The 13,254-nt window shown below is 52.2% G+C and overlaps 1 protein-coding gene across 1 annotated transcript in view; it reads left to right on the top strand.

The window, feature by feature from the left end:
- Positions 1-13,254, top strand: part of LOC119971676 (anoctamin-9-like) — a 411,929-nt gene that overhangs the window by 51,606 nt on the left and 347,069 nt on the right. Inside the window, exon 3 of the mRNA XM_038807554.1 lies at positions 7,472-7,585. Within this exon, the coding sequence (XP_038663482.1) occupies positions 7,472-7,585 (114 nt within the window). The remainder of the gene's footprint in view (positions 1-7,471; positions 7,586-13,254) is intronic.

Here is a 13,254-nt window from a genome sequence, read left to right on the forward strand (position 1 = left end):
CACTGTTAGACTGCAGTAACTATCTGTATCAAATCAAGGTGGAAATGAGGCATTTGTGAGCTTTCAAGAGTCTGAACAATGTTTGAGACATGCTCTTAATTGTGACTGCTCACTACTGGGTCAGAGGCTTTTGGATCTCTATCAATTACGACAAGACCAGAGTAGAGTGTAATCGAGGCTTTATTACGCAGAGATGTGTAGCCTCCCGCAGCTGCTGCCGAATTTGGCTGCAGCTCAGAAAGCCCACACATTTATACTCCGGGGCAACACGGTAGCATTGTGGATAGCACAATTGCTTCACAGCTCCAGGTTCCCAGGTTCGATTCCGGCTTGGGTCACTGTCTGTGCGGAGTCTGCACATCCTCCCCGTGTGTGCGTGGGTTTCCTCCGGGTGCTCTGATTTCCTCCCACAGTCCAAAGATGTGCAGGTTAGGTGGATTGGCCATGATAAATTGCGCTTAGCGTCCAAAATTGCCCTTAGTGTTGGGTGGGGTTGCTGGGTTATGGGGATAGGGTGGAGGTGCAGGGTGCTCTTTCCAGGAGCCGGTGCAGACTCGATGGGCCGAATGGCCTCCTGCACTGTAAATTCTATGATCATCTATGATAATCTACTGGGTGGAGCCAGCAGGCAGGGATCTACCCCCTTAACTGTAATACAGGAGCCTTACCGTAATACACCTTATTTGCGATATATACAACAGTGGTGACTACCACATTCACCCCCTGTTAAAAAGAGTCCAACGGGGGTGGTGGAAGGCTATTTAAATGCAGGTGTTTAACATTTTAGGAAAAGTTTACAAATTCAGACGATCGGGTGCCTTGATCCGTTGTTGCGAGCGCCGCAGTCCCGGTGACGATGCAGGCGTCGGATCGATCGTCGGTGACTCCGGGAGCGGGTGGGGCCAAGGGGGGGACGGATCGTCCTGGAGCGGGGGCTGTGGTGGGGTGCGCTGGGGGTGGCGAGGGGGAGGGGGGGTGTGTGGGGACACAGCTGGCGCCAGGTCCCTGAGGGAGACTGCGTCTTGGCGGCCATCGGAGTACGCCACGTCGGCATACTGCGGGTTTGCGTGAAGTAGCTGTACCCTCTCAACCAATGGGTCTGCCTTGTGGAGCCGCACGTGCTTGCGGAGGAGAACAGGTCCTGGAGCTGCCAGCCACATTGGGAGCGAAACCCCAGAGGTGGACTTTCTGGGGAAGGCAAAGAGACATTCATGGGGAGTTTCGTTAGTTGCAGTGCAAAGGAGCGACCGAATGGAGTGAAGGACGTCGGGGACGACCTTCTGCCAGCGGGAGTTTGGGAGATTTCTGGACCGTAGGGCCAGCTGGACGGCCTTCCAGACCGTCCCATTCTCCCGCTCCACCTGCCCGTTTCCCCGGAGGTTGTAGCTGGTCATCCTGCTTGAGGCAATGCCCCTGCTGAGCAGGTACTGCCGCAGCTCACCGCTCATAAATGAGGATCCCTGGTCGCTGTGGACGTAGGCGGGGAAACCGAACAGAGCGAAGATGGTGTTGAGGGCTTTGATGACGGTGGCGGACGTCATATCGGGGCATGGGATGACGAAGGGGAATCTGGAGTATTCGTCGACCACGTTAAGAAAGTACGTGTTTCGCCGGTGGAGGGGAGGGCCCCTTTGAAATCCACGCTGAGGCGTTCAAAGTGGCGGGAGGCCTTCACCAGGTGCGCTCGGTCTGGCCGGTAGAAGTGCAGTTTACACTCCGCGCAGACCTGGCAGTCTCTGGTGATAGCCCTGACTTCCTCGATGGAGTTGGGAAGATTGCGCGCCTTTATGAAGTGAAAAAAATGGGTGACCCCTGGGTGACAGAGATCGTTATGCAGGGTCCGGAGTCGGTCCATTTGTGCGCTGGCACATGTACCTTGGGATAAGGCATTGGGGGGCTCGTTGAGCTTACTGGGGTGATACAAAATCTTGTAATTGTAGGTGGAGAGCTCGATCCTCCACCTCAAGATCTTATCATTTTTGATCTTGCCCCGCTGTGTGTTGTTGAACATGAAGGCAACCGACCATTGGTCAGTGAGGAGAGTGAATCTCCTGCTGGCCAGGTAATGCCTCCAATACCGCACAGCTTCTACTATGGCTTGGGCTTCCTTCTTGACAGAGGAGTGCTGAATTTCGGAGGCATGGAGGGTGCGTGAAAAGAATGCCACGGGCCTACCTGCCTGGTTGAGGGTGGCGACTAGAGCGATGTCTGATGCATCGCTCACGACTTGGAAGGGGAGATTCTCGTCGACCGCGTGCATCGCGGCCGTGGCGATGTCGGCCTTGATACGGTTGAAGGCCTGGTGAGCCTCGGCCGTCAGTGGGAAAACGGTGGAGTGAATGAGTGGGTGGGCCTAGTTAGGGACCCACTGGACGTAGTACGAGTAGAAACCCAGGTATCGTTTGAGGGCCTTGGGGCAGTGGGGAAGGGGGAGTTCCATGAGGAATTTAGAAAGGTTAGCGTTGTGGTCATGCTGGTCGTGGCCACAGATCGTGACGTTATCCAGGTACGGGAAGGTGGCCGCAATCTGTACTGGTCAACCATTCGGTCCGTCTCCCGTTGGAAGACTGAGACCCCATTAGTGATGCCGAAGGGAACCCTAAGGAAGTGGTAAAGGCGGCCATCTGCTTCAAACGCGGTGTACGGGCGGTCCGCCTTGCGAATGGGGAGCTGGTGGTAGGCAGATTTCAGGTCCACCGTTGAGAAGACCTGGTACTGTGCAATCTGATTGACCATTTCAGATATGCGTGGGAGGGGGTACGCGTCGAGCTGCGTGTACCGATTGATATTGAACGGGTTCCCCACCCGTCCATATATCTGTCCAGATGCATCTTAAATGATGCTATCGTACCCGCCTCTACCACCTCCGCTGGCAAAGCATTCCAGGCACCCACCACCCTCTGCGTAAAAAACTTTCCACGCATATCTCCCTTAAACTTTTCCCCTCTCACCTTGAAATCGTGACCCCTTGTAATTGACACCCCCACTCTTGGAAAAAGCTTGTTGCTATCCACCCTGTCCTTACCTCTCATAATTTTGTAGACCTCAATCAGGTCTCCCCTCAACCTCCGTTTTTCCAATGAAAACAATCCTCATCTACTCAACCTTTCTTCATAGCTAGCACCCTCCATAACAGGCAACATCCTGGTGAACCTCCTCTGCACACTCTCTAAAGCATCCACATCCTTCTGGTAATGTGGCAACCAGAACTGCACGCAGTATTCCAAATGTGGCCTAACCAAAGTTCGATACAACTGTAACATGACCTGCCGACTCTTGTACTCAATACCCCGTCCGATGAAGGCAAGCATGCTGTATGCCTTCTTGACCACTCTTATCGACCTGCGTTGCCACCTTCAGGGTACAATGGACCTGAACTCCCAGATCTCTCTGTACATCAATTTTCCCCAGGACTCTTCCATTGACCATACAGTCTGCTCTTGAATTAGATCTTCCAAAATGCGTCACCTCGCATCTGCCATTTCTCTGCCCAACTCTCCAATCTATCTATATTTTGCTGTATTCTCTGACAGTCCGCCTCGCTATCTGCAACTCCACCAATCTTAGTATCATCTGCAAACTTGCTCATCAGACCACTTATACCTTCGTCCAGATCATTTATGTATATCACAAACAACAGTGGTCCGAGCACGGATCCCTGTGGAACACCACTAGTCACCTTTCTCCATTTTGAGACACTCCCTTCCACCACTACTCTCTGCCTCCTGTTGCCCAGCCAGTTCTTTATCCATCTAGCTAGTACACCCTGAACCCCATACGACTTCACTTTTTCCATCAACCTGCCATGGGAAACTTAATCAAACGCTTTACTGAAGTCCATGTATATGACATCTACAGCCCTTCCCTCATCAATTAACTTTGTCACTTCCTCAAATAATTCTATTAGGTTTGTAAGACATGACCTTCCCTGCACAGAACCATGCTGCCTATCACTGATAAGTCTATTTTCTTCCAAATGTGAATAGATCCTATCCCTCAGTATCTTCTCCAACAGTTTGCCTCCCACTGACGTCAAGCTCACAGGTCTATAATTCCCTGGATTATCCCTGCTACCCTTCTTAAACAAAGGGACAACATTAGCAATTCTCCAGTCCTCCGGGACCTCACCCGTGCTCAAGGATGCTGCAAAGATATCTGTTAAGGCCCCAGCTATTTCGTCCCTCGCTTCCCTCAGTAACCTGGGATAGATCCCATCCGGTCCTGGGGACTTGTCCACCTTAATGCCTTTTAGAATACCCAAAACCTCCCCATTCCTTATGCCGACATGACCTATAGTATTTAAACATCCATCCCTAGCCTCAACATCCATCATGTCCCTCTCCTTGGTGAATACCGATGCAAAGTACTCATTAAGAAGCTCACTCATTTCCTCTGACTCCACGCATAAATTCCCTCTTTTGTCTATGAGTGGGCCAATCCTTTCTCTAGTTACCCTCTTGCTCCTTATATACGAATAAAAGGCTTTGGGATTTTCCTTAACCCTGTTAGCCAAAGATATTTCATGACCCCTGTTAGCCCTCTCTATATAGGGTGGTAGAGATCCGCCAAATTTCAGGGTTAGGCTCTGGAGGTTGCACTGGAACGCCAGGCCGAGTAGCAAGGCAGCGCAGAGGTTGGGGAGGACGTAGAGCCGGAAGTCGCTGAACTCTACGCCCTGGATGGTGAGGGTGGCAGTGCAGTTCCCCCAGATCGCCACGGAGTGAGATCCGGAGGCCAGGGAGATTTTCTCGTTAATGGGGTGTACCTTGAGGGAGCAGCGCCTTACCGTATTGGGGTGGATGAAGCTCTCAGTGCTCCCGGAGTCCAGAAGGCATGATGTCTCGTGCCCATCGACCTTCACTGTCGTCGGCGCGGTTACGAGGTTTTGCGGTCGGGACTGGTACATCGTGATGGGGGCGAGACGCGGCTGGTCGGCGGCGGTTGCAGGTGATGAGCGGCCCGATTAAGTGACGGACGAGCAGTGGTCCTGAGGCGGGGAAGTTGGCGGGGCGTTAAAGATGCCGGCGCCCACGGGCCGCACGTGTCCTGAGGCAGGCAAGATGGCGGCGCCCACGGGCCGCACGTGGTCTGAGGCGAGGAAGATGGCGCCACCCACGGGTCGCGCGTGGGGGGTGCAGGGACAATAGCAGCGATCGAGTGGGCCTGGCACACAGCAGCAAAATGTCCTTTCTTCCCACAGGCCTTGCAGAGCGCGCTCCGTGCCGGGCAGTGCTGCCGGGGGTGTTTTGTCTGTCCACAGAAGTAGCACTTGGGTCCCCCAGGGTTGGTTGGCTGCCGCGCGGCGCAGGCCTGGGGTTGGCTGGGGGTGTTAGCTGGTGGGGTCCACGATGCCCAGGAGGGGTGGGCTGTGAGGTTGGGGCATATACCTGTACATTGCGGGAGGCGACTGTGAGTAAGATCGCTAATTTCTTGGTCGCCGTGAGGTCGAGGGTAGCCCCCTCTAAGAGGCGCTGGCAGATGTAAGCTGACCCTATGCCCGTAACGAACGCATCTCTAATTAGAAGTTCAGAATGTTCAACGGCCAAAACGGCCTGGCAATCGCAGTCCCTCGTCAGGGCGTGCAGGGCACGCCAGAAATCTTCCCCAGACTCACCGGGGAGTTGATGCCGCGTGGATATGAGGTGCCTGGCGTAGATTTTGTTGGTCTGCTGAGCGTAGTTCTCCTTCAGTAGCGCCATGGCCTCAGCGTAGGTAGGCGCGTCCCGGATGAGGGGAAAGATATCGGAGCTCAGCCGCGTGTACAGGATCTGGAGCTTCTGTGCCTCTGAGGATGGTTCTGTCGCAGATCCAATGTATGCTTCGAAGCAAGCTAGCCAATGTGCGGAGGCCGACTTGGCGTTGTCTGCTTGAGGGTGCAGCTGCAGGCGATCAGGCTTGATGCGGAGATCCATCGTTGTAAAATCTCTGCGTAATAAATTGATGCACTATCAATTACGACGAGACGAGAGTAGAGTGTAATCGAGGCTTTATTATGCAGAGATGTGTAACCCCTGCTCTGCTGCCGAAATGGCTGCAGCTCGGAAAGCCCACACATGCAGCCAGCAGGCAGGGAGCTACCACCTTACCTGTAGTGCAGGAGCCTTACCGTAATACACCTCATATGCAATATATACAATACAACAGTGGTGACTACCACACCACCACCAATCCCACTATTCCCATTGTCCGCCCCACACCCATGCACACAGTCAGAGATGTTCAGGAGCCTTTTCTCTTGGGCTGATACTTTGTGCCATTATTATTAAGATTGTTTTTAATATGGAGGAAGAGTAGGATAGGTTGAAGGGAAGGAGAGTTCGCACATTCCAAAGAATACAGCTTGCCAGATAATACCCTTCTTTTGTTTTTACTGATGGCACAGGTCCACTGAGGACCTTTCCAAGGAAACTGCATCAGAGAAGATCACTTCTCAGAATCTTTGATCTTGGCGATCCGCTACATAAAGATCTGTAGACAAACCCACCTGCTTGCACTATTCTCTCCATGACTACGAATGTGACCATTCACCTGAGGGTTTACTCTTCATACTTCTTTCAGCCAGCCTGGGGATCTGTGCAATATAGACAATGAAGCAGTAAGGACACCAATAGGCAAGGTCACTGATGCCTTTTGTAATACTGTAATAATAATAATAATAATATTATTATTCTCATTATTAATAAGAAATTCTTCATGGATGTGCCCACTGCCATTCAGTGGTTTTTTCATATCAGTGCGTCATATGCCTTCACCTTTCTTAGTATATAATAATAATCGCTTATTGTCACAAGTAGGCTTCAATGAAGTTACTGTGAAAAGCCCCTAGTCGCCACATTCCGGCACTTGTTCTTGGAGGCCAGTACGGGAATTGAATCTGCGCTGCTGGCATTGCTCTGCATTGCAAGCCAGTTATTTAGCCCACTGTGCTAAACCAGCTCCAGTGCTAAACTTGTTTCAAACCTGTGCTGTACAATGTCTTAGAAAGTTTTATTTGAGAATTATTATTATTTTACAAACCAGCTACATTGCGTAGATTGCATATTGAAGAGATTAGAAGCAGAATCAAAATTTACCTGCAATGGCACATGAAGCATCCTTGCATCAAACATAAAATAAATCTCTCTGTCCCATCAAGCTCTCCCTGTTCAGTGGATGGAACATAAGTTGCTTGTTACATTGGAACATAGGACTTAGAAACATCAGGAGACCATTTTGCCTTTCGAGCCTGCCCTGCCAATTAGTAAGATCATGGCTGAACTGATTGTGGCCTTAACTATACTTTCCTGTCTGCCCCTATCTATCTATCTAACCCGTCCTTGAATAAATTGCTTCCATTGTCGCATTAAACAGTCACAGATCAGCTACAGCATGCGTCAGGTGAAAGCGAATCTTTCTGTAAAACAAGAAATTCTCTGTGTTTTGCTGCATTTACACTGTTCCTTTTCTAAACAATTGTATTTACATGTTCCAGGCAAAAGTTGAGTTTCTTTTAGTGACCAACAAATCAGATATTGGCATTGACAGACGGGAAATGAATAGGAGGTATTATCTGAAAAAATTGAGCGACATTGGCTTCAACATAATGGTGAGTACAATAAAGTCAAGCTCAGAATCAAAACCCTAACGAAAGGATAGAAAACCTATAAATGGAAACTAAAGTATAACGTTTAAAAAAAAATGCTGGAAATCTGGAATAAAAATAAGCAGGATAAACTGTATTTCTGTGGAAGGGTTATTTAGATCAGAAACGTTGGCTGGAATTCTCTGTTCCCCGTCACTAAGGTTGGGAATCTCGTTTGGGTGAAAAGTGGAGTGTAGCCGGTCAAACGGGTTTGGCGCCGGGCCAGGCTTGTTGCCATTCTCCCCAAACTGGCCACAGGGCACTACCTGCCCCGCACTGAGGGAATAATGCAAAAAGGTGATTTTGATCAATTTTAATCTGCTTAACAGGATGGAAGTTCAATTCTTCAGCCCCCCCCCCCCCAAAAGTATGCTCCACCGCTCGCAACCAAAAATCATTTGGTGTGAGTGTTTGCAAACATGGCCTTTGACGGGGAGCAAGGAGGTAAGAAATGTTTTCTTGTTATTCAGGCTTTCTGAAGGGTGTATACCTGGAGCTCTGTGAGTGGCAGAGAGTGACTTGGGCAACAATTCTCTGGAAAGATTTCTAAGTTTGGTAGCGAGCGGGAAGGGCTGCGAGCTTCCTGCTGCTTGGCCCAGTGAGACCGGCAACACTATTTAACGTTAATTGGTCCATTTAACGAGGCCCCATTAGCTTTGCGCTGCAAATGAAAACAATTTGCCGGCAACGCACTTGCCAGCCCTCCGCTAACAAGGTCGAGCAGCATTTAAGCAGCACTTGCTCTGCCAACTCCAGCCAGCTAGCAACAATGGTGCCAAGGAGATCAGCCCCAAGATTCGGGGATCAGATCTGGTCAGATTCCTGGATGCAGGAGATGATCTGTCCCCCCTGACGATCCCAGAGGGTGAGCCACAGGGCAGCCAATGCTGTCTTGGGACAAGTGGCGGCGGCTGTAAGCTAATGATGCCCTTTCTGTGTCTCCTCAGGAAAAGCTGTTGCACAACGATTGGGAGGGGGCCCAGACTGGTGGCGGGTTGTTGGAGTTAAGAATCCGCACCTTCCTCTAGGATCGGGCCATGGATGTGACGGAGGTGGTCGAGGATAGGTCAGTCATCTACGCAGAGATTGGCGGAAACCGCAGAGGTGAGGAACCACCGGGCCCCACCCAGAGAATTGATCAAACGTGAGTTGTTACTGCCTTACTGACTGACCCATCCCTTCCACTAACCACATGTCCATTCTCCCACAGATCCTCCAGCAGACGGCGCCGGCACACCCCAGGTGGAGCTTGCCCCAGTCGCAGGTTGGCACTGCCGAGTCACTTCCGAGCATGGTCCAATCACTGAGGAGCATTGCCAAGGGCATCGGCACCATGGTGCAGACATTGGGAAGCCAGCAGGGCTGGCAGAGCCAGGTGATGCAGGACCTCGTAGGGGAGCTCTAAGGATGACACCATCGAGACGTCACAGCTGTCATCCCCTCATCCCCACTCTCTACCAGCGCAGAGACACGGATCTCGGTGGGAAATGTTAGTGGTCAGGCTTCTGGGGCACAATCTGGTGAGCACCACACAGCTGCTGATGCGCATCATGTTGAGGCAGGAACCCCCAGGCGAGACAGCAATCAGTGGTCTGCTGGATCCCAGGACCCAGCTGGGTCCCAGACTGATGCCGAGACTCTGGTACAGGGTTACCTGGAGCTGTTGGTGACGTTAGGGTGCGGTCACGACACTCAGAGGGAGATGTCAGCGACTCTCCAGCAGATCCATAGCCGATTGAAAAGTCCCAGAGGCTATGAGCACTGGCGATGTCGCCGGCAATGCGTGGCACCGAGGCCAACACTGTTAGAGTGGCGAATTCAGTGGACAGCTTGGAGCACGATGTCAGCATCATTAGTGAAGGTGTCCAAGGCGTCGCGCAGTCGATGATGGCCTTGGTTGATAGTCTCGGCTGTGTCTGCCTTGGTGGGAAATGTCACCCAGTACCAGGCCGACCTTGATAAGATGCTGCGGGACATATCCCACTCTCAGATGGGAATGGCCGAGGTGCTGGAGAGCTTGTCCCAGTCGCAGGTGGGCATTGCTGAGGCCCTGCAGAGCATGGCTCAATCTTTGAGGAGCATTGCTAACAGCGTCAGCATGATGGTGCAGGCATCGGGGTGTCGCCAGGCCTGGCAGAGCCAGATATTGCAGGGGCAGCTGGTATATGAAACCAGCTGCCCCTCTGTCCCAAGGCTAACCCCAGGGCCCTATGGGCATCAACCAATAGCAGTGGGTACTGGGTGCCAACCTGGACCCATCCTATCGAGTGGCGATGGTGGCCACCAGCACCCCCGATTTCCACCCCTTTGATGAGGCTGTGTCTCACAGTCAGCACACGGGAACAGGGCAGCACAGCCGCTGACAAATGCGCTGGAGCCCTCTGGCCCCCCAACCCCCAGAGGACATCCGCCAGGGTCATCGAAGACCATGGGACGAGGTAAGCAGTTGGCTGCCTCTTCCTCTGTTGTGTACCCGGGGAGGTACCTAGATGTAGCGGTTAGCTAGGAGGGCCAAGCATAGGATCACTAGGGGAGGGGAGGGGTGTTGGTGGTAGGTAGGGGGGTGAGGGGCGGGGTGGGGGCACCATCAGGAGAGTGGGGAATTGTTGAGTACAACCAGAATGACGCCTCTGTCACTTTCTATTTTTTTATAACTTTTTTATTGGGTTTTTGAACAAAGTATATTTGCCATTATGTACACAGGATTTGATATATATATATATTTAGAAGAGAAGGGCACACACACACAAACCACAAAGGGAAAGAAAACAAAAGAAAAAGAAAAAAAAGGTAACAATGTGAGAGAAATACAAAATCAATTATTTACACACAAGTAGGCATCTGTTTGTGTGTGTTTGTGTGTGTGGGGGGGGGGGGGTGTTGAGCAGATATGCAGATATACATTTGGGTGCCGGAGAGACAATTACGGAGGGCAGTACTCGAATGGGTCTGGTGCTGGTGTTGTCCCTTGCTTCTGCCGTTGTCGTCTCGTGCTAACTTCCACTTCTGCCGGCCCTCCCGTCTTCCGCTTCTATTCTCCTTTTTCTCTGTTCCTGTGGATGCCAAGTTTGTTAACGTTTCCCTGTCCCCCCTCCCTCCCTGACTCTCTTCTATTGTTCCCTGTCTCTTCCCTCTTCCCCCTCCCCCGTGGTTCGCCTTTCCTTCCTCTTAGATTTAGCAGTTCTCCCCCCCCATCTCCTGGTCTATCTCTCCCTCTCATGCTTTGGCTACTGTCTCAGTCACTTTCTTATGGTGCAAAGTTCTATGCGGTTTATCATCACGCCACTGCCCTCGACAGTGACCTGCTTACAGTCCCAGTGTGGTGAATCTAACTCCGTAATTCACACTGTATTGTATATACATGAGACCATGCATTGATAAGCGTAGTCGTGTTGCCCGACCACTAGGGGGAGTAGCACTGGGAATGCTTAGGATTTTGTACAGCGCTCCACCCTTGGCTCTGCCAACGACTCCTCCCCCTGGACTGCTGTATAAATACCAATGCTCAGAGCCAGTTGTTCAGTTCATCGAGAGTTCAACGTGGAACAGGATGGCTCTATTGTAAGTAGATTAAAACCACTGTTCATATCTTAAAGCACGTGTCTAGTGAATTGATGGTTCCATCACCCAGTACCCAAGAGTGGTGTGAAAACGAACCTCGGTGTTCGGATGTTGGCTAATGAGTGTGTGATGTTGTCTCCGCAGGAGCAGTGTCCAGGCATCACAGTTTGATTGGCTATCAATGACTCCCACATGCTACATAGTCCGCCTATCCATGGGAATCCACTTGGGTTGTGTGACGATTGCCAATTTTGTATTAGCAACAGCCTTCAGCCGCATGGCAGAGGCCTCGGCAGTCGATGGAGGTATGAGTGATTGGTGGGATAGATGGGCAGGGACATGGGCACACAATCCAGCGACTGGCATGGTGGTGTCACCGTGGTTGTCCCCTGGGCCTCTCCTCCACCCTCCCATGACAGCCCAGCCCTGCAGAGAGTACCACCTCCCCTCCTCCCCCCATCTGGTGTTCCCCTCGCCGAGCACTAGGGCGGCAAGCCCAATGCCTCTGGACGTTTTACCTGTGAGTAAAGATAGCCACTCACGTCCTCGGCTCCCCGTACAAGCCCTTCCGCCAGGTTCATGTTTTTCGAAGGGAGTACTAATCAGCGCTAGTGTAACCACTTGCTGGGGAGACCGATGAATCACGGGAGGCCGTTGGATAAGTGGTGGCTCCCGTTAATTGTACAAAATAGGGCTTACGGCGAGATCCCGATTTTGCCTATGGCAGCGGCCGGTTGCGTCTCAAACTAATTGCTGCCTGGTTTTGTTTACGGCCTCGGGCGAGAGCACAACGAGCCCGGAGAATCGCGTCATTGGTTTAAAGGGTGTGTACTCGGGGGTGTTCCCCCCCACCCCCCAACCTCCAGCCCCCTCTCCTCTGGTTTGGTGTGCCCTGGCTGAACATCCCATTGCTGCTCTGAAAGCATTTCACCCCACCCTATGGCGGTAATTTACATGTTGACTGCTGACAATATCTGGGAAATGATCTGAGGTCTCACCTGGAGACTCCTCCAGCCTGCCCATTAGAATACACTCTTGTTTCTGCAGTATAATCAAGGATCTGAGAATAGCCGTGGCGCGGGATTCTCTGTTTGTGAGACTTTGGGCTGGATTCTCCCGATTTGAGGCTATGACTGGAGCACGTATCTAGTCTTACAATGAAAAAGTTGGTGCCGCCCTGCACCGATGCTCCACCCGGTGGGGTGCTAGCAGCTGTGCCACGTAAAACCCCCGGCGTTCCCGACAGAAATGGCTGGAGAATTTCCAGGTCCGCGGCCGTGCACGCGCACGGTGGCGACCTGCAGCAGTCACACCTTACAACATGGCACTGCTGCACGCGGACGCGGTCTACCAAATAGTGTATCCCTGTAACCCCCTTGCCACCCCCGGACCACCTCCCACCAATCCCCCCAGCCACCGCCGAAGCCCCCCCCCCGGCCAGAATCACGGCTCCCTCCCAACTGTGGCGGCGCTGGACACAGTCTGCAGCTGCCATGCGAGGTTCACGAAACCTCAGACCACAAGTGATCCATGTCGTCGGGAAGTCGGTCTATTAGGGGTGGAGCATCGGGGGAGGGCCTTCAGGTGACGTCCTGAGGCCGTCCCAACGGCGTGCGGCATACTCACCGATAACGCCGTTTTGGAGGGGGGAGCATCCGAAAAGAAGCACTGCCCCCGATTTTGCCGTCAAAAGGGATTCTCCGCCCGATCGGCAAATACGATTTTGGTGTTGACAATCGGAGAATCCCGCCCTGAGTGTTGATGCCAACGCAGAATTTGTGGACTTTCACAACAGAAAAACTGATGCCGCACCTGAACCGATTCCGCACTGACGCCATGTGGAGCACAATTGATTCTGATGAGAAACGGTGCCGGATTCGTCCGTTTCGTGATTGACACTTCGGAGGCTGACAAGTTGCAGCCGCATATACATACTTCACTCCCCACACAAACCATCCCGCTAATAAGATGGCAACAAGGAGAGTGGCACCCCATTTCACCAACACCAAGCTATAAACCCTTCTGGACGCCATGGAAGAGAGGAGGGTGACCCTGTACCCCGGCCAAGGAAT

Source organism: Scyliorhinus canicula, chromosome 9, assembly GCF_902713615.1.
Source record: "Scyliorhinus canicula chromosome 9, sScyCan1.1, whole genome shotgun sequence".
In the NCBI taxonomy this organism is placed as follows: Eukaryota; Metazoa; Chordata; class Chondrichthyes; order Carcharhiniformes; family Scyliorhinidae; genus Scyliorhinus; species Scyliorhinus canicula.